General features: G+C 61.8%; 2 protein-coding genes and 1 non-coding gene across 10 annotated transcripts in view; 1 reads left to right on the top strand and 2 right to left on the bottom strand.

Moving 5' to 3' along the window:
- The first annotated feature begins 10 nt into the window (after window positions 1–10).
- Window positions 11–10,659, top strand: GAS2L1 (growth arrest specific 2 like 1). Of its 2 annotated transcripts, none has more exons than XM_030285552.4 (6): window positions 11–221; window positions 1,406–2,096; window positions 4,418–4,525; window positions 4,705–4,801; window positions 6,578–6,839; window positions 8,838–10,659. In XM_030285552.4, the coding sequence occupies exons 2-6, from the start codon at window positions 1,416–1,418 to the stop codon at window positions 9,886–9,888; spliced, it is 2,199 nt and encodes a 732-aa protein (XP_030141412.4). In that variant the 5' UTR covers window positions 11–221; window positions 1,406–1,415; the 3' UTR covers window positions 9,889–10,659. The 2 variants fall into 2 exon arrangements, with proteins under 2 accessions (XP_030141412.4, XP_072792280.1); XM_072936179.1 differs by having other exon boundaries at window positions 14–221; window positions 1,406–2,060.
- A 779-nt stretch (window positions 10,660–11,438) lies between these two features.
- Window positions 11,439–27,834, bottom strand: part of AP1B1 (adaptor related protein complex 1 subunit beta 1) — a 29,295-nt gene continuing 12,899 nt past the window's right edge. For 4 of the 7 annotated variants that reach the window (XM_072936172.1, XM_072936173.1, XM_072936171.1 and 1 more), the window contains 20 exons: window positions 25,626–25,761; window positions 24,694–24,939; window positions 23,758–23,948; window positions 23,126–23,347; window positions 22,026–22,146; window positions 21,688–21,783; window positions 20,652–20,767; window positions 19,855–20,020; window positions 18,947–19,045; window positions 17,189–17,448; window positions 16,592–16,784; window positions 15,758–15,778; window positions 15,489–15,518; window positions 15,227–15,376; window positions 14,933–15,078; window positions 14,316–14,445; window positions 14,014–14,098; window positions 13,685–13,771; window positions 13,279–13,433; window positions 11,439–12,301 (listed from right to left, as the gene is read on the bottom strand). In XM_072936172.1, coding sequence (XP_072792273.1) covers window positions 12,227–12,301; window positions 13,279–13,433; window positions 13,685–13,771; window positions 14,014–14,098; window positions 14,316–14,445; window positions 14,933–15,078; window positions 15,227–15,376; window positions 15,489–15,518; window positions 15,758–15,778; window positions 16,592–16,784; window positions 17,189–17,448; window positions 18,947–19,045; window positions 19,855–20,020; window positions 20,652–20,767; window positions 21,688–21,783; window positions 22,026–22,146; window positions 23,126–23,347; window positions 23,758–23,948; window positions 24,694–24,939; window positions 25,626–25,761 — 2,725 coding nt within the window. In that variant the 3' untranslated portion in view covers window positions 11,439–12,226. The remainder of the gene's footprint in view (window positions 12,302–13,278; window positions 13,434–13,684; window positions 13,772–14,013; window positions 14,099–14,315; window positions 14,446–14,932; window positions 15,079–15,226; window positions 15,377–15,488; window positions 15,519–15,757; window positions 15,779–16,591; window positions 16,785–17,188; window positions 17,449–18,946; window positions 19,046–19,854; window positions 20,021–20,651; window positions 20,768–21,687; window positions 21,784–22,025; window positions 22,147–23,125; window positions 23,348–23,757; window positions 23,949–24,693; window positions 24,940–25,625; window positions 25,762–27,834) is intronic. The other 3 variants (XM_072936177.1, XM_072936176.1, XM_072936175.1) reach the window with 2 other exon arrangements.
- Window positions 14,745–14,849, bottom strand: LOC115497457 (small nucleolar RNA SNORD125). The gene has a single exon (XR_003963028.1). It is a non-coding gene; the product is annotated as a small nucleolar RNA SNORD125 (small nucleolar RNA).

Genomic DNA, 27,834 nt, shown 5'->3' with positions numbered 1-27,834 from the left:
ACTTCCCGGCCGGGGCGCGGCGGCGGCGGCGGCTCCGCGGGGCTGCGGCGGCCGAGCCTCGCTGGGCGCCCCCCGGGCCCCCCGGGCCGCCCCCCGGGCCGCTGCCCGCGGCCGATGGCGGCGGGGGCCGCGGCGGGGCCCTCCCGGCGCTGGGAGCCGCGGCCCGGCCCGCCGCGGGGAGCGGGCCCGGCCCGGCCGTAGCGCGGCGCGGAGCGGCGGCGGTGAGTGCGGCGGGGGGCGGCGGGTGGCCCTGGGTCCCCCCGTGTCCCCGCAGGTGCCGGTCCCCGGTCCCCGATCCCCTCCGCCGCCCCCGCTGGATCGCCCCGCAATAGGGACCCCCCCCCCCCCCACCCCGAGACACCCCCAGGGATGGACAGCCGCCCCCCCCAAGGGCACAGGGGGGCTCCGATAGCGACACCCCTGAGCACGGACACCCCCTCCGAGGGTAGGGACCCCCCCCGGCAGAGACAACACCCCCCGAGGGAAGGGCACCCCGCGACAGGGACACCCCCTCCGCGGGGAAAGGGACACCCCCCAACAGGATCCCCCGCTCCCGAGGGATGGGGACCACCCCCCAACAGAGTCCCCCCATCCCCGAGGGTAGCAGTGCCACTCCCCCAGGTGAGGGGACCCCCTCCGAGGGTGGGGGACACCCCCTCAGCAGCAGGGACACCCCAGGGGTCGGATCCCCCTCCCAGGGTGGGGGGCTGGGCTGGGGGTGGCAGTGGAGGTCACATGGGACCCCCCGAAGGGGGTGACCCCTCTGCTGAGCCATCGCTGGCTCCTGTACCCCCACCCCAGGTCAGGGATGGCCGGGGGGCCTCCCCCAGGTGCAGCCCCCACCCCATGGCTGAGTGCTGGGGACCCCAATCCCCTCACCCCATGGCTGAACCCCCCCAGGGTAAAGGGGGGCTCGCTGCCCCCGGCACTGCCATCCCTCGGGGTGCCACCTGCTCCCGGGGTGGGGACACTGGGGTGAGGACAGCACCATGACTGGGCAGCTTTTAGGGCGGGGTTTTTTTGGGGAGGGATGTCCCCTCTCTGCCACAGCCCCTCCGAGGGGTGGGCGTGGGTGACAAGGGACTCTAACCTGGGGGGCAGAGGGGTCACAGGAGGAGGGGGGGCGGAGTGGGGGATGTGGAGAATGGGGACACGCATGGCAGAGGGCCGTGAAGTGAGGGGACATGGGCTGTGGGGGGGACACGCGGGGTGGAGGGACGGGGATTAGGGGTGCTGCAGGTCCTGGCAGGGATCAGGCAGGTCCCGGAGGGGTGGCGGTGGCAGTGGGTCACCACTCCTGCCCATGGGTAATGTGTGAGGCACAGAGAGGTCAGCGAGGTTGGTGGGTGGTTTGGGGGGGCTTTGGGGGGTTTCCTGCCCGTTACAGCCCCCCTTGTCCCCGCAGGCAGCTTGCCATGGCCGACCCCAGCCACATCCAGTCGGCCGCCTCCAAGAGCATCCGTCCCTTCCGCTCCAGCGAGGAGTACCTGGAGGCCATGAAGGAGGACCTGGCCGAGTGGTTCAACACCCTCTACGACCTGGACATCCAGGTGGACACCTTCCTGGAGAGCCTGGAGACGGGCTGTCACCTCTGCCGCCACGCCAACAACGTCAACCGCACCGCCCTGGACTTCCAGGAGCGGCACCCCGAGGCGGCCGCCCGCATGCGAGTGCCCCAGAACGAGGTGGTCTTCCAGGCCAAGAACGTGGTGCCCGGCTCCTTCATCGCCCGGGATAACGTCTCCAACTTCATCCAGTGGTGCCGCCAGGACCTGGGCATCCAGGACGTGCTGATGTTCGAGACCAACGACTTGGTGCTGAAAAAGAACGAGAAGAACTTTGTCCTCTGCCTGCTGGAGGTGGCCAGGAGGGGCTCCAAGTTCGGGATGCTGGCCCCCATGCTGATCCAAATGGAGGAGGAGATCGAGGAGGAGATGAGGGACCAAATGGCCGACGGCGCGCTGGGCACGCGCCGGGAGAGCCGGGACCCCCAGGCGGGCGCCTACCCCGGCCGGGCCCGGCCCATCACCCTGGGCGACCTCAAGAACCTGGACGAGCTGGTGAGACACGCGCTCCCCTGGGAGCCCTGTGCCTGGGTGAGGGCCTGGCCGGCCACCCAGCACGCCGGGCCACCGCCGGGGCTCGCTGACACCCAGCAGGGTCCCTCTGTCTCCTGGGAGGGCCTGACTGGCCACCCTGTGGTCACTCTGTGGTCACTAGGAGCTCCCACCTGTCTATGGCCTGGGAGAGAACCTCTCTGTCCACCCTGTGGTCATTCTGTGGTCATTAGGAGGTCCCACCTAGTGTCTCTGCCCACCCACCGAGGTCCATGGGGGGTCCCACCCATCTCTTTGGCCCCCGGGTGTCCTCTCTGTCTCTGCGACCCCTGGGAGGTCGTTCTGCCCAGCGCTGTGGTCCATAGGATGTGCTCCACCCACCCATCCCAGCTCTCCATGGCTACCGGAGCTCCTCTCCACCCACCCAGGCTCCCGTGGAGCCTCCTAACTCCATGGGAGGGTTATTTCGGTGGCTGTGACCGCAATCACAGCGGGGACACAGGTGTCACCTGTGCCCTGCCACCTGCTCCCCGAGAGGGAGTGACCCACAGGGGTCCCCACCCCAGGACTCCCCTCCCCTCCTCGGGGCTGCTGTCCCCAGGGACGGGCATGGGGACATCCCGCTGCTCACAGCCACAATTTGGGGTGTCAGAAGGGGGGTGCAGGGACCCCCCCGGGCCGGGAGCTCAGGGCGGATTAAAGCCGGGTGCGGGATCCGTCCCGCGGGTGAGGCAGCGGATTAATCCGGGACGGGGGGGACACGGCGGGGACAGGGGGGCTCTGCCCTCCCCTGACTCCCTAAGCCTTTTTTTAATTGAAACCCCAATTCCTCATTAAGCCCTTCATTAAAAAGCATCCTGACCCCCTCCCCTCCGCCCAGGGCCGCTTCAGGGGGGTCCCCCGTGGCTGTTGCCCCCCCAAGCCCCCCTGGCCGGGCGCTGCATTTTTCCGCTGCGTAATTCCTCCCAATCCATCGGCTTTTATGGGCAGCGCCAGCGGCGGGGAGGAGCCTGGCGGAGCAGGATCCAGCCCCCCTCATCCCCAGGTGCCACCCCAGGGTGGCAGCAGGGTCACGACCCCCCCCTCACTGCAGCCCACCCCCACTCCGTGCCTCAGTTTCCCCAGCTGGGGCTGTCCGTGTCACCCGGATGGGAACCGGAGCGACCACATCCTTCCTTCCTCTCAGCGCTGTGATGGGCACAGCTGCAGGAAAACCCCCCAAAAATCACGGAGTTATTAAAGAAACCCCAAATTTCGGGGTGAGGTCGTCTCTCCCATCCACCCCCCCAGCCCCGGCCGGGGCAGGATGCGGCCGCGTCCCCGCGTCCCCCCGTGGCTCCCGGTTTAATCCCTGACGTCAGGCCGGGGCTAGAGCCGGCAGCTGGCAGCCAGCGGCACCGCCCGGCCACCCCACAGCCCTGGGGGTCCCCTGCCCAGCCCCCCAAACCCTCCCCCTTCCCGTTCAGAGGGAGGCCAAAACCCCCGGGATTTACCCCATTTCTGTGGATGGATGTAGGTCCTGCCCCACGGTGGGGATTTGGGGGGGGATCCCCCGTGGTTCAGATGTTTTGTGCCCACAGACGGGGGTCCCGGAGCGGGTGGACCCCAAATAAATCCCGTTCTCAGCCTGCCGGGGGTGCCCAGCAGTGGGAGGAGACCCCGGCCCCGCTGCTCCCCATGGAGGGGGAGAGCTGCCAGCATGGGGGGCACACAGGGCCCCTCTGTGTGTGCCAGTCTGAGGGGCTGCCCCTGGAATGGGGATCCACACTGACCCTACAGGGGTGCCCCACTGGTCCTATAGTGGAGGGTCCATGACCCATCAGCCCTATAATGGGGTTTTGTGCCCCACTGACCCTATAGCAGGGGTTTCTGTGCCCACCAACCCTATAACAGGGGTTTGTGCCCCACTGACCCTATAGCAGGGGTTTCTGTGCCCAGCAGCCCTATAGTGGAGGGTCCATGCCTCACCAACAGGGTTTATGCTCACTGACCCTATAATGGGGCATCTGTGCCCACCTGCCCTATAATGGCAGGTCTGTACCCCACTGACCCTATAGTGGGGGTTCTGTGCCCACCAGCCCTATAACTGGGGGCCCCACTGGCCCTATAGCAGGGGTTCTGTACCTACTGATCCTATACCAGGGGGTCTGTGCCCCACTGACTCTATAGGGGGGTTCTATGCCCACCGGTCCTATAGTGGGGGGTCTATGCCCTGCTGGCCCTGTAACTGGGGGGGTCTGTGCCCCAGCAGCTCTGAATTGGGGGTCAATGCCCCACCGGCCCTATAGGCGAGTTCTGGACCCCCCTGACCCTCTAGCAGGGACCCCCGCCCCACTGAGCGCTGCCCCCTGTGCCGGCAGGTGCGGGAGATCCTGGGCTGCTGCTCCTGCCCCTCGCAGTTCCCCATGGTCAAGGTCTCGGAAGGGAAGTACAAAGTGGGCGACTCCAACACGCTCATCTTCGTCCGGGTAAGAGCCGCAACCCCCCCTCACCCCACTGTCCCCCCATCACACCGGGACCCCAAACCCTCCTTGCCCCGCTCCCAGGGGAGGTGGGTGCGCTCCACAGCCGCATCTCCTCCCCACGCCGGGGGTCCTGGGGTGGCTTTGGTGGCTTTTTGGGACCCGGGTGACAGCGCTGCCCGCAGGTGCTGCGGAGCCACGTCATGGTGCGCGTGGGCGGCGGCTGGGACACGCTGGAACATTACCTGGACAAGCACGACCCGTGTCGCTGTGCTGCCCTCTGTGAGTGCCACCCCATAGCCTGTGCCCCGCCTCGGCACGTCCTGCTCCCGCCTTGCTGCGGCCTTCCAGTCCCTGGATCTCCAGGGGTTCTGGTCCCGGATTCTCCTGGGGGCCCTTTCCCTGGTTCTCTGTGGGGTTCCATTCCCTGGTTCTCCAAGGGTTCTGTTCCCAGATTCTCCCTGGGGCCCCTTTCCCTGGTTCTCCCTGGAGCCCCTTTCCCTGGTTCTCTATGGGGTTTTGTTCCCTGATTTTCTGTGAGGTTCTGTTCCCTGGTTCTCCAAGGGTTCTCCTGGTTCTCCCTAGGGCCCCTTTCCCTGGATTCTCCCTGGGGCCCCTTTCTGGTTCTCTATGGGGTTTTGGACCCTGATCTTCTGTGGGGTTCCATTCCCTGGTTCTCCAAGGGTTCTGTTCCCAGATTCTCCCTGGGGCCCCTTTCCCTGGTTCTCTATGGGGTTTTGGACCCTGATCTTCTTTGGGGTTTCATTCCCTGGTTCTCCAAGGGTTCTGTTCCCACATTCTCCCTGGGACCCCTTTCCCTTGTTCTCTGTGGGGTTTTGTTCCCCGATTTTCTGTGAGGTTCTGTTCCCAGATTCTCCCTGGAGCCCCTTTCCCTGGTTCTCCCTGGAGCCCCTTTCCCTGGTTCTCCCTGGAGCCCCTTTCCCTGGTTCTCCCTGGAGCCCCTTTCCCTGGTTCTCCCTGGAGCCCCTTTCCCTGGTTCTCTATGGGGTTTTGTTCCCTGATTTTCTGTGGGGTTCCATTCCCTGGCTCTCCAAGGGTTCTGTTCCCAGATTATCCGTGGGGCCCCTTTCCCTGATTCTCTATGGGGTTTTGTTCCCTGATCTTCTGTGGGGTTCTGTTTCCTGTTTCTTCAAGGGTTCTGTTCCCTGATTCTCCCTGGGGCCCATTTCCCTGGATTCTCCCTGGGGCCCCTTTCCTTGGTTCTCCCTAGGGCTCCTTTCCTTGGTTCTCTATGGGGTTTTGTTCCCTGATTTCCTGTGGGGTTCCATTCCCTGGCTCTCTGTAGGGTTCCAGTACCTGGTTGTCTATGGGATTTTGTTCCCTAATCTGTGGGGTTCCATTCCCTGATTCTCCATGGGTTCCAGTCCTGGATTCTCCCTGGGGTCCCTTTCCCTGGTTCTCTATGGGGTTCCATTCCCTGGCTCTCCTTGGGACACTGTTGCTGATTTTCCATGGGGTTCCATTCCCTGGTTCTCCACAGGGCTCTGTTCTGTGGGGCTCCATTCCCTGATTTTCTGTGGGGTTTTGTTCCCTGGTTCCCCATGGCTTCCATTCCCTGGTTCCCCATGGGGCTCCATCCTCTGCCTCTCTGTCGGGTTCCAGTCACTGATTTTCCATGGGTTCCCTTCCCTGGTTCGCCATGGCTTCCAGTTCCTGATTTCCCATGGGTTCCCTTCCTTGGTTTTCCATGGCTTCCAGTCCCTGGTTCCCCATGGCTTCCATTCCCTGATTTTCCATGGGTTCCCTTCCTTGGTTTCCCATGGCTTCCCTTCCTTGGTTTCCCATGGCTTCCCTTCCTTGGTTTTCCATGGCTTCCATTCCCTGATTTCCCATGGCTTCCCTTCCCTGGTTCCCCACGGGTTCCCTTCCCTGGGCTGGGCTCCTCAGGGCACTGACCCAGCTGGAAGGGGGGAAAGGGGGGTTTCCCCCAAATTCCCGAGGCGTTCACCACCTCCGGGAATAGCCCGGTTGGAAAACCGGGATGCCGGGAGGGGATGCCGAGCGCTGTCCCCGCTGACCTCCCGCTGTCCCTTGCAGCTCACCGCCTGCCCCAGCCCCGCGCCCCGGGCCTGTCCCCCCAAAAAGCAGCTCCCGGCACCTCCTCGTCCCGCGCCTCCAGCCCCAGCACCCCCCGGCGCCCCCGGCCCCCCCCGGCCGGGCCGGAGCGGAGCCCCCAGCCCCGGGGGGACCCCCCGAAGCCCCCCAAGCAGGAGGGTTTGCCCCCCCGAGGGGGAGCCCCCCTCCGGCCCGGCAGCCCCGCCAGGAGCCCTGCGGAGCCGCGGGGAGCGGGGACACTCAGGTACGGCCCCCCGGCGGTGGGGGGACCCCAAAAGTGCGCCCAGACCCCACGACAAGGGCTCAGCCCCACGGAATGGGGGCGTTAATGGGGAAAACACTGGGGGGCCATGGGGGTGCAGGGAGGGGACTTTGGGGGCAGTGGGAGGTACTGGGGTGCAACTGGGCTGAATTGGGGGATGCAATGGGGAGATCGTGGGGGGCAGTGGGGGGGAAATGGAATCATTGGGGCGGCACTGGGGGGTGAAAGGAGCAAATGGGGGAATCATTGGGGCAGTGGGAGGTGAACTGGGGGTGCACTGGGGAAATCATGGGGGAAAATGGGGTACAAGCAGTACTGAGGGGGCAGTGCAGGGGGCAGTGGGGGAGGATTTGGGGTGAAATGGGGGTGCAGTGGGAGAGAAGGGAGGAATTGGGATGCAGTTGGGGAAGGGGAAATGGAGGATGACAATGGGGGTTGGGTGTGGGGCCATGGGGGCTATGGGGACAGACAATGGGGCACTGGGAGGTGATGGGTGGTGGAATGGGGGCCAGTGGGAGGGGGTAAATGGGGAAGGCATTGGGGGATCAGTGGAAGGGAATAGTGGGGGGCAGCAGGGGGAGGGAAGGGGGGCTGAAAGGGGGAATGGGGTGTGGGATTTTGTGGGGGTTCAATGGAGGGGAGCAGTGGGGGGCAGTAGGGGTTCACTGGGGTGCAGTGGGAGAACAAGGGGGAATGGGGATGGAATGATGGGGCAGTAGGGGAAATGGGGGTCCAGTGGGGTGTGAAATGGAGGGGGATGGGATTGGCAGTGGGAGAATGTGGGGTGCCATGGGGGAGTTCATGGCAGTGGGTGTGCAGTAGGGGAGAATGAGGGTGGAATGGGAGGATTCAATGGGGGTTTAATGGAGGGGGAAAATGGGGGACAGTGGGGAGGGAAATGGGGTTCTGGGGAGTGCAGTGAGGAGGAATGGGCAGTGAAGGGGAGAACGGGGGTTCAGTGTTGGGGGTTAATGGGGGGACAAGGGGAAGAGAAATGGGGTTCAATAGTGGGAATGTGGGGTTCAGCGGGGGTGCAGTGAGGATAAAAATGGGGTTTAAGGGGGGGAATGTGGGGTGCAGTGGGGTGGAATGGGGGTAAAGGGGGAAGAATGAATGGGTGCAATGGGGAGGGAAGTGGGGTGCAATGGAAAGAACGTGGGGTGCCATGGGGGAGAATGGGCAGGGTTCAGCGGGGGGGGGGGGTTCCACGAGGAGGGGTGCAGTGGGGGTATCAATGGGGGGTTCATGGAGGCTGTGCAATTTGGGGTATCAATGGGGGGGTGCAATGGGGGTATCAATGGGGGGGGTGCATGGAGGTTGTGCAATGGGGGTATCAGTGGGGGGTTCATGGAGGCTGTGCAATTGGGGGTATCAATGAGGGGGTTCATAAAGGCTGTGCAGTTGGGGGTATCAATGGGGGGGTGCAATTGGTGTATCAATGGGGGGTTCCTGGAGGTTGTGCAATGGGGGTATCAATGGGGGGTTCATGGAGGCTGTGCAATTTGGGGTATCAATGGGGGGGTGCAATTGGGGGTATCAATGGGGGGTTCATGGAGGCTGTGCAGTTGGGGGTATCAATGGGGGGGTGCAATGGGGGTATCATTGGGGGGTTCCTGGAGGTTTTGCAATGGGGGCATCAATGAGGAGTTCATGGAGGCTGTGCAATTTGGGGTATCAATGGGGGGATGCAATGGGGGTATCAATGGGGGGTTCATGGAGGCTGTGCAATGGGGGTATCGGGGGGGGTGCAATGGGGGTATCAATGGGGGGTTCTTGGAGGCTGTGCAGTTGGGGGTATCAATGGGGGGGTGCAGTGGGGGTACCAATGAGGGGGTTCTTGGAGGTTGTGCAATGGGGGTATCAATGGGGGGATGCAATGGGGGTATCGTATCAATGGGGGGTTCCTGCAGGCTGTGCAGTTGGGGGGTGCCCTGGGGGGGACACCAGGATGCTCATTCCCCTCTCCCCCGGCCCCCCCAGGCCCCGCACTCCCGCTCGCTCCCGGCGCTGCTCCGGTGACAGCGACTCCTCGTCCGCCGCGGCGCAGAGCGGCCCCCGCCGCCCCCCGGCCCGCCGGGACCCCGCGGAGCCCCCGGCCCCGGGCTCGCCCCGCGCCTCCCGCAGCCCCGGGCGCGGCCCCGCGCCGCTGCTGCTCATCCGCCGCCGGCCCGACGGGCAGCACTCGTGGGCACGGCCCGACGGGCAGCACTCGTGGGCACGGCCCGACGGGCAGCACTCGTGGGCACGGCCCGAGTCCCCCGCGGGGAGCCCCGGGGCGCGGCGGGACCCCCGGCCCGGCCCCGGGGACCCCGAGGAGCTGGCGCGGAGGCTGCGGGCACCGCGCTGGCTGGAGCCCGGGCAGGAGCAGCGGCTGTTCCAGCGGCTGGAGGAGGAATTCCTGGCCAACACGCGGCTGCTGGAGCAGCTGGGGCACACCGAGAGCCCCCCCCCCGCGCCCCCCGCCACCGCTGACTCGGCCTATTGCTCCTCCTCATCCTCCTCTTCCTCCCTGAACGTCTTCGCCAAGCACGGGCTGCCCGCCGAGGACGGGCGGCGGGGCGGCGGCAGCGACGGGAACAACGACGGGAACAGCACCGGGAATAACGGCGGGTGCCCCCCGCTGCCGTCCAACCCCACCCTGGCGGAGGCGAGGCGCCGCTCCACCTTCTCCAGCTCCTCCGACGAGAGCTGCTGCTTCCCGGCCTCCTGGGACAACCGGGACACCGCGGGGAACGCCGGCTCCGACACCGACTGGGCCACCGGGGACGACGAGCTGATGGAGACGGAGGAGAGCCCCGGGCCGGGGGTCCCCGCGGCCCCACCGCGGCCCTGGGCCAAGCCCCGGCTGGACACGCAGCCCCACAAGACGCCCTCCCGGATCCCCACGCCCCGGGGGTACGGGGCAGGCGCCCAGCGGGCCCCCAACGGCAGCCCCAGGGCCTGGGGGGCTCTGCAGAGCGTCCCCTCCCTCCTGGAGAACCCCTGGGCCCCGCGGGAGCGCCAGGGGCTGGAGGAGAACGCGTGGCCCTGAGGGCTCGATGGCCCTGGCAGCTCCTGGCAGCTCCTGGGGACATCCCCGAGCTGCTGGGCAGAGTGGAGGTGGCACCCGAGTGATGGGCACAGAGCTGGGGTGGCCAGGACCTCTTCACTTGGTGACTGTTGCATTGGGGTGGGCCCTGCAAGGAGCCCCCAGCCGGGCCCAAGGGTGCCAGGGTGTCCCCAGGCCCCGGGAGCAGCTCCACAGGAGGGGCCGGCGTGTGCTCCGGGCAGTGGTGGCCAGAGCAGAGCTGGGAGTGGGGCTGGAGGGCACCCAGTTCTTCTCTTCTTGGGCTCTTCATCTCTCCTCAGTCTTCTCCGCTTGTTTTCTTCATCTTAACCGTCTCTTCTTGTCTTCTCCTCCTTTTCTTGCTATTCTTGTCATCATCCTCCTCCTCCTCCTCACCTTCTCTCTCCTCTCTTCTTTTGGGCTGCCTCCTCCTTCTCTTGTCTTCTCTCCTCTTGGCTTTCACATCCTTTTCCCTCATCATCTTCTCCTTTTGACATTCCCCTCTTTGCTTCATGGCCTCATCATCGCTGCCTTGGCCACTTTCACCTCTCCTCTCCACCCCTGAGATGACTCGGGGACGTGCAGTTTGTCACCACAAGCCCTGTTTCAGGGCAGGAGGAGGTCCCCAGCCCCCAGCTGGCCACAGCACGGCTCACAGCTCGTGTTGATGTCCCCAGGGTGGGACAGGGCTGTGCCCCCAGCCCAGGCTCCCACCCCTGCATGTCCTCTCCAGCCAGTAAAGACCAACGGAGCTGAGCCCACCATGTCTGCTCATCTGTGCAGGGGGATTCAGGCCCAAGGGGGGGAGGCTCTGGGGGTCCCAGGAGGGGTGGGAGCAGAGAAGAGCCGGGCTGAGGCTCTTACAGCCACTGGGACCCCTCCAGAGGTGTCCCTGGAGCCCAAAGTGCCCCATGGCCAGGGACCTTCACCTCAGGGCTGCTGGCCCAGGGGCACACGGCAGCTTGTGGGTCACCAGGAAGGTCCAGACCTGCTGGTGACCACCGTGCCACGTGGTCCCTGGACACCAGCTCTGGCAGTGTGGTGCTGGTGGCCCTCGGGGTGTCCCGGAGCAGCACCAGCGATTTGTGGCTTGTCACAGAGCAGGACTCGGTGGTGCTGCTCATCACCCACCCCCAGGGACCAGCAGCAGCTCCTGGGGACCCCACGCTTGTCCCCAACCGCAGGAGGGGCTCAGAGCACCCAGACTGGACACCATGGAGGGTGCAAGGCCACCTTGGCCGTTGTGGATCCCTGGGAGGCTCCAGGAGCAGAGCCAGGAGCTCTCCAGGCCCCATCCTGTCCCCAGGGTGTGACTGGCCCCGTGTCCCTGGTCCCAGGGCCAGCCCTGCCCATCTGCTGTGTCAGGCCGTGCTGTGCCAGAGCCCAGGGAGCCACTGGCCCCAGCGAGGGCTTATCTGGCCCTGCAGTGCTGGCAGGAAGCTCCCAGGCCCCTGCTTCCCCCGGGGTCACCGGGCCATGGCCACCCAGCAGTGTCCCCACGGGCTGCTGTCACCTTTAGTCAACATTCCCTTCCAACCAGTGAACATTACAATATATTTATCTTTCATATATTAGAGATTTCCTGCTTCGAGGGAGGGGGGACCCATGGCTTGATTTGGGGGGAAAAGGAGCAGTGGGACCCCCCCAGGGGAGCACCCAAGGGTGCTGGGGGGGAGCAGAGGGAGCCGTGGGGCTGGGTTGGGGGAGAGGGGATGCTCAGAGCCCTCCTGGCCCCGTGGCAGGGGCTGGAGGGGGCTGGAAAAGCCCTTTTTAAGCTGCACCTTAAGTACAGCCTCAAATGTGGGACCCTCGAGCCCTTGTGGGAGCTTTGGGAAGGGCTCCCATGGGAAGGAGATGCTCTGTGAAGGGCTCACCCACAGGGAGAGCCAAAGCTGTCTCCCACCGGCTCCAGCCCCAAACCCCAGGGCTCCAGGGGGCTCTGCAGCCAGAGCCACCTCATCCCACGGCACTCTGGCCCCCCCCAGCCACTATTCCCAGAGTTTGGAATGCTGAACCCACCAGCAGACAGCATTCCATGAGAACCAGGAGCAGGAGCTGGGGTTTTTGGGAGCCACAGGGTGAAACTGGGGTCTGGAGGGACACAGCATCACTCACACACGGATTGCTGCAGGGATGCAGGGACTGGGGACAGCCCCCTGCCCCCTCTGCTCCCCCCAGGACAGGGAGAACCCCAGGGGCTGGTCCCGGGCAGGAAGGAAAGGGGACATGCACACGGATCCGGCCCTGCTCCCTCGGGCGGGAAAGGGAGGGGAGGAGGAGGAGGAGGAGGAGGAGGAAGAGGAGGAGGGGCTGCAGCAGCACCTCAGTTCTTCAGGATGGTCTCATAGGCTTGGTAGATGTACTGGGACACCTCTGGTGCTCGGCATTTCAGGGATAACTGTGGGGAGAGAGGGAAGAGCGGGGTCATGGCATCCCACCCCACGCTGGAGAGCCACCAGCCCCAAAGCAGAGCCCTGCATGCTGCACACCCTCCCACGGGGCAGTCCAGCTCCTGATTCCAGCTGGAAAAAGGCTCTTAAACCCCTGCAAGCCCTCCCAGGGCAGAGCCAGCCACATGCAGCACAGGCAGGGAACAGGCAGGGGCAACACTCCAGCTCTTGGGATTGGATTCAGTGCCTGGCACTCCAGGGTGAAGGGTTCCCCAAAAACAGCCTCCTCTCCAAAGAGGAACGAGCCCCTTCAGGTGTTTGCTTAAAGATTGTAACATTCCAAAATCAATGAGCTCCTCAAGCAGGGAAAGCTCATGGAGAATCCTCTGGGATAAGGATTTTCAGCCATCCTCATCCCCAGTGAAACCAGGAGGGCGATGGGGACATCCCAACCCTCTGAAATATCCCCCTCCTTGTGCCAGCCCTGCTGGGAAGGAGAGGCAGGAGGCACCAGGAGGCTGGCAGGGCAGGGAAAAACATCGGGGTGAGGGGAGGAATATCCAGGCAGCAGCCAGGGAGAGCCCAAAGCCAGGGAAAAACCAATCTCTAACCTCCAAATCCTGCAAGGGTGGGCAGGCCGGCGAGGGCGGGCGGCGGAGACACAGAGAGAGGAGTCAGGGTGACACGGCTCCTCCCTCCCCAAGGGCTCCAGGGAGGCGGGGAGGGGACAGGGGGAGGGAGCAGGACATGGGGATGGCTCATGGATGAGGTGTGGATAGATCCCTGCTCAGGGAATGCCCCGAGGACAGCGTTTCACGGTTGGGACCCCTCTGTGTCCTTCAGCTGTCCCCACAGGAGCAGTGCCACCCTCCCCACGAGAGGGACAGCGGGGCTGGCACCAGCACCACCAGCAGCTGGGGAGGTCCCACGGCAGGGACGTGCCCCCCAGCCCCGGGGGGTGGGAGCAGGCAGGGGTGGGATGTACCGTGAAGCTGGGATTGCTGGGCTGGATCCGGAGCTCTGCCAGCACCCAGATGCCGTTGGTGAGCTTCAGGGACTGGTAGAGCATGTCCTGCCCCTCCACGTTCCTCTTGGCAATGGTGAAGATGTTGCTGCCTTGGAGTTTGCTGCTCACGGCATCTGGGATGGGAGGGAGAGGCTGAGGGGCTGGGCTGACCCCCTGCTCCCCTTGGACCTGCTCCTGCCCCATCTCCTCCCCTCCTTGTCATGGAAGAGGCTTTCATTGGGTATTAGGGAATTAGGGGAGATTCTTCATGGAAAGGATGGAGTCCCCACCCTGCAGGGATTGAACAGCCACGTGGATGTGGCACCCGGGGACAGGCTTAGTGAAGTGTGACCCAGGCAGGTCCTTCCCAGGGGGTGGGACCCACCTGCGTTGAGGGAACAGTCTTTGATCTGGAACTGGGTCTCGTTCTCGTTGGGAATGTCCTTCCAGGTGGCCAGGAACATCTGCCTCTCTGCAGGGAGGGAGGACACCAGCACTGAGGGAGCTGCCAGACCGGCCACCACCAAAGGTGACACAACACAGGTGACATGGCAGCCAAGGTATGTCACCCTGCCACCTGCTCCAGCAGGCTCAGGGCGGCCACCTGCTTTTGGGGGCTCACCCAATGCGATCAAGAAGGCTCCAGGGGCTGGGATGGCACCTGGGGACAGGTGACAGAGCACACCTTACTGGAGCCATGGTCACCCCACTCACCCATCTTGCCGTCCTCCACGAACAGGATGTGCAGGGGGTACAGGGTGCTGAAGTAGAAGACGTCAATGTTGTTCTTCACTGCCACCTGGGGTGGAAGGACACGGGGATTTCAACACCTCCAACCCACAGCAGGTTCCCAAAATGTCCCATCCCATCTCAGAATGTCCCATCTCATCATGTCCCATCCCATCCCCATCCCCCTGGAGCCAGGTGTCACTGCGGCAAGCACCTGGCTCCTGCTGCCACACCTCCCTCTGCCCTGTCCCCAGCTCCCCAGGAGGGGACAGCCCCGTGTTGCCCACCTGGAGGTTGTTGAGGGGCTCCATCTTCATGACGGAGCCCACGGTGTTGAGGGGCAGGGAGATCTCCACGGACTGGTTGGGAGCCAGAGGTGCGTGCACCTGCAGAGGAGCTGCTGGGGCCAGGCCGAAGCTGGGGGACAGCAGGGAGGGCAGGGGGTCAATGTGGGGACAGCAGGGGATGGCACAAGGCACTGTCCATCCAAGCCTGGCACTCCCTGCCTTCCTCCAAGGGCACCCCAGGAATCGCCTCGCTGCCCCTGCACTGTCCAGGACGGGGCTGGTTCCTGCTCTGCCCACCCTGGGGTGCCCCAGATCTCCCTCCTTCCCCCTCCACCCATGTGTATCATTCCTGCAGCATTCCCTCAGTGCCTCTGAGGGAACAGGAAGCATTGGTTCCCCAGGACAACCAAGAGAACAATGGTCAGACCCTGAGGAACAGCCTCTTCAGCCAACTTCTTAGAGGCTTTGGTTTGGTGCTCATCACCACCACAGCCATCAGAGAGAGAAGGGTCATCACCAGAGGCTGTTCCCAGCCTTGCAGCTCCTTCCTCACAGCCTTTTCCACACAAACCTGCTCTGGGCAGCGTCCCCACGGGTCCCAGGTGGGACTCACTCACCTGTTGCGGTTGAACTGGATGGCAAAGTCAGACATGACCTGCAGGGCTTTGTTGGTCAGCACGAGGTCCATGGAGATGGAGCCCACCTGGCGGCTGAAGGTGCCAGAGATCTCCAGCCCCTTGGCTTTCATGGCAGGGAGCCACACCTGGGCCAGGAGACAAGAAACCCTTGGGGTGTCACCCAGAGCAAAGCCTCTGCTGCTCCCCCACCTCCCTCCAGGGGGGCTCTGCTGTGGGGGGGGTTACACGGGGGTCTGTGCCCCCCTTAACCCCGAGCCTGGATGCCCCACTCACCGTTTTGGGGGCCACGTAGGATCCTGAGAGGGTCCCCACCCCACCGGTGAGGTCAAAGAGGTCCCCCAGGCCGCTGCCAAGGGGGGCCCCCACGTTTGTGGGCGCCGTGGTGCTGGGAGCTGGTGTGAAGCTGCCACCGCTGCCACCCATCTGTGGGGACAAGGGAGGGGTTACGGGGGCACCACGGGGAGGGGGACAGGAGGAGGAGGAGGAGGAAGAGGAGGAAGAGAATGAGAGGGTTTGGGTGTGAGGGCACACTCACAGCAGGGCTGCCTCCCACATCGCTGCGCAGCTGCAAGAGAAGAAAGGGGCATCAGCAGGGGCAGGGCCGAGGGCAGGGGACAGGGCTCCCCAGAATGTCCCCTCTGGACACTCCCTGGAAGCAGCAGTGTGGGGCAGCAAGGGCCTGGAGTCGGGATGCTCCAGTGGTCCCAGACCAGGAGCTGTGAGGGGCCATGGCTGTCCCCAGAGGGATGTGAGGTGTCACTGGGGCTGGGGGGGAGCAGGGCCAGGGCAGAGGGTGATCCATACCCCTTCCGACTCGTCCCCCATCTCCAAGCAGAAGCAGGCAAGGTGGAGAGAAGAGCCAGCCACATGCAGAGAGAAGCCAGGAGAGAAGAGACAAAAAGAGAGAGAGAAGAGAAGGGGAGGAGAGGACAGAGGTTAGTCCTGACACATCTGTCTGTCTGTCCATGCCTGTCCTGGAGCCAGGGGACAGAGCCAGACCTCATTCCCAGCCCATCACCAATCCCTGGGAGCCACAAGGTGCCAGGGCAGCACTTGCAGGGTTACAAAACAGGAAAGGCAACGATGCTGCCTCCCCTTGGGATAAACCTGCTGGATTTCATGAGTCACGGAGGGAACTCCAAACTCTATTCCTTCAGGGAGCCTGGCCCATCTCCAGCACCCACAGGGCAGGTGTTCCCACACAGGGAGAGGTTTCCATCCCACCTCACCCCGAGGCCAAAGCACTGCTTGGGTTGCATTCCCAGGAGGGCACAGACAGGGGACATCCCACAGGCCGGGAGTGGCCACATCCTGGCCCAGCCCTGCAGCAGTTTGGGGGGCAGAGAGGGGTCCCCAGGAGCAGCCACTCCTACAGCACAGCACATGGAGTGGGAACACCCACACCAACGGAGAGAAAAGGCACTGGGAAGTGGTGGGTGGGACCCCTCCAGTGGCTAATGGCAGCATAAATGAGGGCGTGGTGCCCTCTGTCCTCACCCACTGCAGGAAAGGACCTGCCCAGATGTCCCCAGGTCTGTCCCATCCCAGGGCAGCCCAGACCACAGCCAGCACCCAGCCCAGCAGGATGCCAGTGGGACAGCCTGGAATCAGGGAAGGAGAGCAGGAGCTGGGACGTACCAGGCTGTCCCCGAGGAGGTCCACGGCGCCCATCTGCACGGCGGAGGTGGCCATGGGTGGCCCGCTCACTGGGGGGCCCAGGTCCAGGTTGAGCAGGTCCCCCAGCAGGTCCCCCTGGGTGGGGATGACAGAAGGCTGATCTGCTGCTGGCCCCCCCGACGGGGCTGTGTCCGGGCTCTCAGCGCTCTCACTCCTGAAGGGAATGGTGGGACAAGGTGAGGAGCTCCAGCTGGGACAGGAGCTCCCACTGCAGACAGGAATTGGCCAGCTGAACCCTCCATCCCATCCTGGCTCCCAACATTTCAATGGCAAGGAAGACCCCCTCCGTGCCATCCTGGCTCCCAGCACATTCCCATAGAGATCGCTGGGAATCACTTGGGAATCTCTACAACCCCAGTGGAGATCACTTCCACTGGGATCACTCCTTCAGCTTTTTAAGGCCAGGGTTGAAGCCACACAGCCCTGCTCTTACAGAGCCTTCCTTGGGGATGGGAGGCTCAGTGCTGAGCCCAGCAGCCCCACAGCAGCCCCACATCCAACCCCTCCATCCACAGCCCTGGAAATCCCAGCACGGGGAGGAGACACGGGAATACTCACGAGCCCGTCCGTGGGGGCAAACTCTTGTGCACGACGCCCCTGCTGCCCTCCACGAAGGCGCTGGGGGGTTTGTGGTACACCGAGGCCAGGGTCCCGATGTAGCAGATGAGCTCGTCCAGCAGCGTGGGCTCGATCAGATCCGTCTCCTCCGAGATCAGCGGCTTCTCGGCCAGCACCACCTCCTTGGCGGCCACGGGGTCCGTGGAGAGCAGGCGCCAGTAGATGTACCCACGGTCCCGCAGGTCGGGGTTGTCCGAGTCCTTTGGGAAGCCAGCGGGAAGCTGCAGCTGCTGCAGAGCTGCTCGGTGCAACTGCAGCTACTACAGAGCTGCTCGGAGCTCCTCAGTGCAACTTCAGCCACTACAGAGTTGCTCAGAGCTGCTCGGAGCAACTGCAGCTGCTGTGGAGCTGCTCGGAGCTGCTCAGAGCTACTGCAGCTACTTATGGAGCTGCTCAGAGCTACTGCAGGTACTACAGAGCTGCTTGGAGCTACTGCAGCTACTACAGAGCTGCTCAGAGCTACTGCAGCTACTACAGAGCTGCTCAGAGCTACTCAGAGCTACTGCAGCTACTTATGGAGCTGCTCAGAGCTACTGCAGGTACTACAGAGCTGCTCAGAGCTACTCGGTGCAACTGTAGCTGCAATGGAGCTGCTCGGTGCAACTGCAGCTTCAACAGAGCTGCTCAGAGCTACTGCAGCCACTACAGAGTTGCTCAGAGCTGCTCGGAGCAACTGCAGCTGCAACGGAGCTGCTCGAAGCTACTCAGAGCTACCGCAGCTGCTGTGGAGCTGCTCGGAGCTACTGCAGGTACTACAGAGCTGTTCGGAGCTACTCGGTGCAACTGCAGCTGCAATGGAGCTGCTCGGAGCAACTGCAGCTACTACAGAGCTGTTTGGAGCTACTGCAGCTACTACAGAGCTGCTCAGAGCAACTGCAGCTACTATGGAGCTGCTCAAAGCTACTGCAGCCACTACAGAGCTGCTCAGAGCTGCTCGGAGCAACTGCAGCTGCAACGGAGCTGCTCAGAGCAACTGCAGCTACTACAGAGCTGCTCAGAGCTACTTGGAGCAACTGCAGCTACTACAGAGCTGCTCAGAGCAACTGCAGCTACTACGGAGCTGCTCAGAGCTGCTTTCCCCATCCAAGCCCTGCCTGGAGGGATCGCAGGGATCAGAGGCCACAAGGCGCCTCCTGAGCCATGGGAGTGTCCACACCCTCCAGGGATGGAGGGACAGGACAGAGGGAATGGCTTCCCTGTGGTTTTGAGCTGTGTTAATGAGTCTTTGAGGAATTTTGGTGGAACAGCATTGTGGTGATTGATTGGTTGAGAGGCGGAGTTATGGGTGTTGTTGAAATGGTTAAGGGGGAGTTATGGATATGGGAAAATTGGTGTTGAGTTTGGGTGGGTTGTTGGTGTTTGAGAGGGTTTGGGTAGAGTAGGGAGACCCTGCCCATCTAACCCCTGGATGGGATTTTGGGAAGGAATTGCTCCCTGGGAGGGTGGGCAGGCCCTGGCACAGGTGCCCAGAGCAGCTGTGGCTGCCCCTGGATCCCTGGCAGGCTGGACAGAGTTTGGAGCAGCCTGGGACAGTGGAAGGTGTCCCTGCAGGCTGGAATGAGAGAATTCTTAAGGTTCCTCCCAACCCAAACCATTCTGAGCTAAGCCCCAGTTACCTGCCTGCTGTCACACGACCAAGCCATTCCCACTTCCCGGGGGGATGGGAAGCCCTGGGAAGTTCTCCCAGGTGGGACCCACCTGTGTGGCCAAGCTCAGCACCTGCTGCACCAACTCCTGTGTCTCCGTGGGCTTCTTCAGGAACAGCTTCACGATGGCTGTCAGCAGCTGCAGCTGGACCTGTGGGGGACAGACAGACAGACAGACAGGTCACACTGGGCTTTTGCAGGAACACATGGATTTGCCCCAGGACCTCACCCCAACCTGCCTTTCAAGGGACCAAAGGCACGGTGACCATGTCAGTGGCAGTGACACCTGTCAGGGCACCTCACCGGGCCCCTTCCAGCCCCTCTCCACACCCTCAGACACAGGCTGACCCCAACATTATGGGGCAGCATCTTGGGATCAGGTTACACGGCCCCACAGGGCACAGGCCAGAGCGTCCTCTGCCTTCCACATGGAAAAGCAGCAGGAATTCCCCTCCCAACCTCTCAGGGAGTCTGGATCTCTGGCTTTGCTACTTGGCATTTGTAGACTTTGCCCTGTTCACTGTCACTTGGTTACAGGGTGTTTTGCAGAGTTTTCCAGAGTTGGAAACTCTCCAAAATTCCACCGGCAAACCCTCTGGCCTCAGTTGCCCTGGGCAACAGGGCAGGCACTGCTCCCTCTGCTCGTTTTCCAGCTCCAAAGGGATCCTGTGCTGGCACAGTGGGATAACCAGCTCACTGCCTGGTGCCAGCCACGAAATAGGGAAGGCACTTGGGACAAGGCCATGGTGGCACTTCACAGAACCATGCAACAGCTTGGGCTGGAAGGGACCTCCAATCCCATCTTGTTCCTGCTGGAACACTTTCCACCCTGCCAGGTTACTCCAAGCCTGGACCACATCCTACAGCCAAACCTGCCCCAAGCACTGCACGAACAATCCCTTCAGAGCAAACTGTGCCCTGTGACAGTGCCACCCCGAGCCAGCAGTGCCCCTGGCACACCTGGGTGCTCTCATCATGGAAGCCCTCCAGGAAGCTCTCCAGCAGCTCGTCGGCGTTGTCGATGCGCTCGGCGTACTCCCCCACGATCCAGATCATGGCAGCCCTGGCCTCGGGCTCGTCCAGGGAATCCAGGTTCTCGCAGAGCGTGGCGATCACGCTCTCGTACCTTCCCGAGGGCAGGACAGAGAGCAGGAGAAAGCTCACCGAGAGCAGGAGCCCCAGTCCTGACCCACCCAAACTCCAAACCACGTCCTGCTGCCCACGGCAGAGCTGTGGCCGAGGGTGCCCTGCCTGGGGCTGGCCCTTGGCCCCATGGGCAGTGCCCACACTGATCCCAGAGCACATTCCCTGCTCCTGAATGAACCAGGCTGCTCCTGCAGAGCTCTGCTCCTTACCAATTCACTTCATTAACATTTATTACCACTATTAGTCCCCGACTTCCTGATTACAGAGTTGCCTATTCATCCTGGCTCAGCTGGAACATTCCCTCCCCTCTCCTCTCCTCCTGCTGCCCTTGTTCCAGCATCAGGAGCTGGACTGAGAGCCAGGAACAGTTTCTGCTGACACAGGGCCCTGCACATCCCTGGCAGCCCCTCTCCCTTTCAGCGCCTGGGTCTGGGACTGCCACCATCCTGGGGCTGGGGACAAAAAATCCCAAAGCCACCTGTGCTGGGGGGAGGCTCCGGGGGCTTCATCCCACCAAGAGTTTGTGGCCCCCCAAGCACAGAGTGGAGGGAAGAGCTGGTGTAGGGCCGGGAGCATCCCAGGGAATCCACATCCCAGGAATCCCCACGCACTTGTTGGGGTACTTGCGGAAGATGTCCTTGATGACCACGATGGCCTCCTGCACCACGTAGTTGACCTTGGTCTGGATGAGGTCCAGCAGGGTGCTGACACAGCGCTCGGCCGATTGCTGCCGGAGGGACTCGGTCACACAGGGACAGTCCCCCCCCTCACATCCCAAACCCCCCCAAATCCAACCCACAGCGGAACGGGGCACACTGAGCGTGGTCTGCCCTTCACAGCCCGGCGTGGCTCCTCCTCATCCTCTCTGCACATTCCCACAGGCTCCTCTCTCCCCATGGGAAGAGTTCCAACCATGCAGAGCCACCTTTCCAGGGAGGGTTTTAATAATCCCCTTTGGAAAATTATCCAAAGCCTCTGAGTAGCCCCTCAGGAAGGGATGGATTCCCTCCCAGCCCCTCGGGAAGGCATTGGCTCCTTGCCAGCCTCTTGCAAAATGACTGGGACATTCCCAATGCCCAAGAAGGGATCAGCTCCCTCACAGCCCCCTGGGAAGGGATCAGCTCCCTCCCAGTGCCCCAGGAAGGGATCAGCTCCCTCCCAGTGCCCCAGGAAGGGATCAGCTCCCTCCCAGTGCCCCAGGAAGGGATCAGCTCCCTCCCAGCCCCCTGGGAAGGGATCAGCTCCCTCCCAGCCCCCTGGGAAGGGATCAGCTCCCTCCCAACCCCTGGGAAGGGATCAGCTCCCTCCCAGTGCTCCAGGAAGGGATCAGCTCCCTCCCAGCCCCTCAAGGAGGCATCAGCTCCCTCCCAGTCCCACTCTGGTCCCCAACAAGCCACTGGTGTCACCCACTACATCCCTGACCCTGTTCTAGGCAGGGATCCCAAAGCAGTACCAGTTGCAAAGGATAAGGGGATGGAAGACCCTCCTGACACCCCACTGATCCCTGTGGAACAACCATGGCTCATCCCCACGCCTGGGAAGGCACCAACTTGCAAATTCCTGGGATGAGATGGTCACCATGTGCTGGAAAGTGCCACCCTGCCCACCCACAGGTGCCACAAGGCCCTGCCATGACCCAGCCCTCACCTCCACCTTGATGGCACAGCGGCCGATGGCTCTGACCGCCTTCCTGACAAAATCCACATCCACCTCTGTGGCGTACTCCTTCAGCTCTGCCAGCACCTGAGGGGTGGCACAGCACACTGAGGGCCTGGCAGGAGGGTACAGGCACCAGGGGAGGGGGCACAGCACAGTGAGGGCTGGCACAGGCACCAGGAGAGGGGGGCACAGCACAGTGAGAGCTGGCACAGGCAGCAGGAGAGGGGGGCAGTGACCCAGCACAGCAGGCAGGGTGGGACAGCCGCTCCCTGCAGAGCTGGGGCTGGCACTGGGGTAGCCCTGGATGCCCCAGCCCAGCTCCTGACCTGGGCTATGTTGGCCTGGGAAGCCAGGCGGATCATGATGTCCAGTTTCTCCAGTTTGACGTAGATGGGGTCGTTGTACTTGACAAAGAACACCTTCATCTCGTGCTTGAGGATCTCGGGCCTGGGGCAGCGAGAGACAGCGTTAGGGGGGACAGGCACTCACTTCCACGCCAATCCCGAGGTTTTGGGGGCCTATTCAATGCCAAGGAATCCAAGTCACCGTGGTTATCCCCCAGGATTCTGTCCCTTGGCTCCCCTTTGCTGGCACACAGGGGACAGAGCACAACCTTGCTACACACACAGGCCAGACGTGAGGCAACGGGGGACGTTTGTCCTGCCAAGGCTGGAAGGGACGTTTCAGTGGGAACAGGGACACAAATCCAGACCCCAGGGCTAGGCTGGACCTTGCTCACCAGCTCTCCCTCTCTCAAAGCTGAGAAACAGCTAGGCCAGGCCCAGCTCCAAGCTGCCTTCCACATTCCCACTCCCAGGGACACTAATTGCTTTCCACTTCTCCCAGAAATTGCTGCTATTTTTAAGAGGCGACCACGGCGCTGACTGGGAGGAGAACAAATCATCTGACTGGGCTGGGGCTCTCCAGCTGCCACTCCTGCTCCAGGCACACGTGTGGGGCCTCAGCCACCTCCAGCATTTTAGATCAGCAAAGAGACAAAAGGACTCTGAGCACTTGTTCAAAGAGGACAACTGTGGAGAAAGCAGCTGGCAGCACAAAAATCCCTCCCCAGACACAGAGTGACTGCTCCAAAGTCTCACAGCTTTTGGCTGTGAGAATAAATAAAGAATAAATTAAACTAAAGGATACATTAAACTTGAGATCCCAGCTTAGCTCCCTGCTCTTTCCCTCACCTGACTGACTCAAGGCCAGGCTGGACAAGCCTTGGAGCAACCTGGTCTAGTGGAAGGCATCCACTAAATGAGCTTTAAGATCCCTCCCAACCAAACCATTCCATAATTCCATGACTGTCCTTGGATTTTAAATAACAGAGAAGAAAAAACACCCTACGGGATGTGCTGTGACACTGCTGCAGTCAGAGGGATTGAAGCACCTGTGGCTAAGGGGGACACCTGGACACACCCACCTCTTCTGCACGATGAGGTTGATGTTGCGGAGGGCCACGTACTGCAGCTCGGGCTCTGCAGACAGCAGAGTGACCAGTGGTGGGGCCAGCTTCTTCAGGAGAGTGCCATAATAATCCAGGTCCTTGGACAGCATCTCCATGAACTTCATCAGCACCTTGACAGCCGACAGCACCACGGCAGAGTTGGCGTGGGACAGCCGCGGCGTCACCCGCTCGCAGATGCTGCAAGGAGGGAAAGGAAATGATCCCAGCCCTTCCTCCTGCTGAAAAACTCCTGCCAGCATGGAGGAAGGACTTGCAGGAAAGCTGAGCAGCACTTGGGACCTTCCCAAAGAGGCTGAGCCGGCTCCTGAATGCCCCAGTGAAGGTTATTCCCCAGGCCCTGCAGAACCCTCTGGCAGTGACCCCATTTCGGAGCTCCCCATTGTCACCTGCAGCCACATTTTAGGCAGCTCAAGGAGCTCAATCCCAGTGCCAGGGCTCGCTATGAGACCAGGGCAGGCTCCAGATGGCCATGCCCAAGGCACAGGTCCAGCAGATGCCTGCTGTCCCACCTCCTGCAGCAGGGTCAGGAGGGTGAAGACTCTCCTCAGAGGAGAAGGGGCAGTGCCAGGCCGTGCCTGTCCCCTCACCTCTGTGCTTCCCGGTCATCCTTGGGCATGTAGTTTGCCAGGCAGTCCAGGATGAAGATCTGGCCCCACTCAGTGCACTCGTTGAGGGCTGTGAGCAGCTTGTTGATGGACTGGGGGTTGAGGTCCAGGAGGTTGCTGCTGGGATGAGACTCCGCTATTTCCGACAGCGCCGCCACCGCGTTGGCCACCACCTGCCGGGGGGACAGGACACGGATTGGTGACACCAAATGTGGTGTGAGGGGAGGAGCTGCCTCCTCACTGCGAACCCCTCACATCCCACCTACATCTGGGCTCCAGCTTCTCCCTCCCCACAGCAGATCTGAGGGGGATGGATGAGCCATCCCCACCGGCACGCTCCCACCACCCACACCGCGTCTCCAACAGCTCCCACGTGTTCCACGGACTCAGCCTTGGCTTCCTGCCCAGTTCCCTTCCCCAGGCAGCTCCAAGGAGCCCCAGAGCTTTCCACACAGCTCCTGGGCTCAACACTACACCCAGGGTAAGACTGGAAAAGCAGGAAAGGCTGTGGGAAGAGAAACCCTGGGGCAAGGCGGTTTTAAAATTCCCCATGCCCGGAGAAAGGGAAGGAAGCCAAAGCCCAGCTGCCAGGAAAACCAGAGGCAAAAGCCCCTGGCTCTGTGGTATCAGAACCAAGCAGCAGCTTCCCTCTGCCCTGAGCCAGCTGGAGCAGCCTCCTTCCCCCTGGGAACAGAGGAATAGCACACAGCCACAGGATGGGAGAAACCCTCTGTCCAGGAGACAGTGTTATGGGGCAGAGAACACAACCTTCAGTCCTGAGAAGCAAAAACTCCCCAAAAACAGTTTGTTAACACCAAGGAGAGAATCTGTGAGGAAAGGAGTTGGACGCGAACACGACGGGAGAGCGGCGGCTGCCGTTTGGACGAAGAGGAGGTGAAGAAGGCAAAAACCAATCACCATGGGGTTGGAGTCTGAGATGAGATCCTTGAGGGTGTCCAGGAAGCCCTGGTCCTCCACCAGCTGGGCGTTGATGTCGTGCAGCTTGGCCACGCAGACGGCGGCCGTCTTGCGCACGTAGGGGTCCTCGTCCTTGAGGCACTTGCGCAGGGGCTCGCACAGGTACTCCGTGATCTTGTCCACACGGATGCAGCCCATGGTCCTCACAGCCAGAGCCCGGATCAGCGGGTTTGGGTCCTCACAGTCCTGCAGGGAGCACAGGAGAGGTTGGCTAGCCTGGGCTCCTCAGGTATTTCCAGGAGGTTCAGGTCCTCCAGGAGGATTTGGGTTCAAATCTGGAGGTTTTCATGTTCTGCTCTTGAGAACAAGTCACTCAAGAGATGTTTCTCTCTTGTCCTGCACCCACTGAGTTCCAACACCACCAATCCTCACGCCCAGAACTCCTCAATCCATCCAGGAATCCCATGTCCTCATCACTTACACCAGGTACCTGAACCAACCCGATGGTGGAAACGCATATTGAGATTATTACGTGGGGTTTATCCTCCCTGAAAAGCCTGAACTCCCTCTGAAGCCCACCAGGCCTTTTCACTGAGTGATTTGGCAATATCCTGGTTCCTAACACACTCTTCAGCTCCCAGCTCCAACGGGAAGATCACGAGGCATTTCTCAGCCCAGAAGTTCACACGACAGCTCTCGATCATGGGAGCTGCCCACGCCCCTGACAGAGCGAGTGGCACAGGACAGCTGCCAAAAACTGAGTTTCTGCATTACTGGACAAATTCAATCAGTTTTCTAGAGCTTGGAGAGCCCCTCCTCCAGAAGGGAGAGGCTTTGGAAAGCTGCCCATGCTCCCTGACGTGCAGCTTGGCGCAGTGAGCTGGCACGTGGTGTCCCCTGTGGCCCCGGGACACGGAGCCCTGTCCCCTCACCTTCACAAAGGTGTTCACAGCCATGATGGCCATGTCTGGCTGGCTCTTGGCATAGTTCATCAGGTAGAGGTAGACCAGCTTCTTCAGCTCCAGGTTGTCTGTCTGCATGCAGTTCACCACGTCCGGGAAGAGAGCGCTGGAACACGGAGAGCTCGGTGAAGGCAGGGCACGGCCACGCTGCCCAGGGACCCCCTTCCCATGGATAACCTGCTCCCAAAGCCAGGAGAACCTGCTCCCAAAGCCAGGGGAACCTGCTCCCAAAGCCAGGGGAACCCAGCCCTCTCCTAGAAGGAAAGGCTAGAGGTGCTCACCTGGAGAGGAGAAGCTCCAGGGAGAGCTCAGAGCCCCTTGCAGGGCCTGAAGGGGCTCCAGGAGAGCTGGAGAGGGACTGGGGACAAGGGATGGAGGGACAGGACACAGGGAATGGCTTCCCACTGCCAGAGGGCAGGGCTGGATGGGATATTGGGAATTGGGAATTGTTCCCTGGGAGGGTGGGCAGGCCCTGGCACAGGTGCCAGAGCAGCTGTGGCTGCCCCTGGATCCCTGGCAGTGTCCCAGACCAGGCTGGATGGGGCTGGAGCAGCCTGGGACAGTGAAAATTGTCCCTGCCCATGGCAGGGGGGGGTTGGATGAGTTGGGCTTTAAGGACCTTTTCCCACCCAAACCATTCCATGATTCTATGATTCCATGACCTGAGCCCACCCTGCAGCAGACATGGCTGAAATGCCCACCCCCAGTGGATTTTTTTAATGGATCTGTATCAAAACCAGCCCTTGATGGACCAAAATTGAGCTTTCCCACATGGCTCTGCTGCATCCCTGCTCCAGGGCACATCCACTGCCCAGGGGGAAGGTGCTGCACAACCCTCTCAGGCACAGGGTGGGGTTGTTGGGGTGTCCTGTGCAGGGCTAGGAGCTGGACTGGATGACTCTTGTGGATCCCTTCCAACTCAGGATATTCCAGGATTTTATGCATCGTCACAGGATGGTGCCAAAAGGAAGAGCCCCACTCCCCTGGGTGAGTCTGGAGCACCAGGACACTCTGCTGGGATGGAGGGGAATGCAGTGGGATCTGCCTGCACAGAGCTGGGGCTTCCCCTTCCCAAACACCCTGGAGCTGTGGGGTACCAGAGATGCTGTTTCACCCCAAGACAGACCAATCAGACAATTAAACCACCTCAGGGGAGGCAATCAAGATCCCAGGGCTAACACAGGGGTTGTTCCACCCTGACAGATGTCCCAAAGCTCCTGGAAGCTTCTCCACCTCCTCAAACCCAGCCAGCCCTGACAGGATCAAACCCAGAGTCCCCCTAAATCCAGGGAATTGGGTTTTGGAAAGCTGCTCCCCACCTGGGCTGGTCTCACCCCCGGCTAAGCCAGGCTTTGCTGGCACCTCCTGGGGAGCAGTGAACTCAGCAAACTGCTTCCCTGCAGCCTGGAACAGGCACACACCAAAAAAATGGGCTGACACAGCCACAGGATCATGGAATGGGTTGGGAATCGTGGAATCTTTAAGGTTATCAAGTTCTACCCCTTGCCATGGGCAGGGACACCTCCCACTGTCCCAGGTGGCTCCAAGCCCCATCCAGCCTGGCCTTGGGCACTGCCAGGGATCCAGGGGCAGCCACAGCTGCTCTGGGCACCTGTGCCAGGGCCTGCACACCCTCACAGGGAACAATTCCCCACCAATATCCCATCTAAATCCCTTTTAGCTTAAAGCCATTCTCCTTTAGCCTGTCACTATTTGACTATGTAAAAAACTGTGCTCCCTCTTTTTTTAAGCCCCTTCAGGTACTGCAAGCTCCTGCCATTTCCATGTGATGTCCACAGTGGTCCCAACACAGACACTCCCTGCTGCTCTGGGAGCCAGGGATGTCCCAGTTCTCCCAACCCTGAGTGTGTTTTCCCTCCATTTACTCTCAAATCCACCATGAAAATCAAATTGCTGATGCTGCCTGTGCTGGGACAGGTCCATGCAGGAAAAGGCACGGCAGGAGCCACGTGCAGCTCAGCCAGATGGAAAAAAGGAAGCAGGAACAGCAGCAGCTGCCTGACCTTTTGGACTGGAGAGGCTGCAAAGGGTTTATCAACATCCAGGCACCGCCACCAACCCTCCAAGGGGGTCCTGCTTGTTTTTAGTAACACACAAAGGAAGTGGGAATAATCCCAACAAACTGATCTGGCAGCCAGACCAATCCTCTTTTAGGCAG

The sequence above is a fragment of the Taeniopygia guttata genome, chromosome 15 (genome assembly GCF_048771995.1).
Source record: "Taeniopygia guttata chromosome 15, bTaeGut7.mat, whole genome shotgun sequence".
NCBI classification, from domain to species: Eukaryota; Metazoa; Chordata; class Aves; order Passeriformes; family Estrildidae; genus Taeniopygia; species Taeniopygia guttata.
This window is presented reverse-complemented; position numbering and strand designations above follow the sequence as displayed.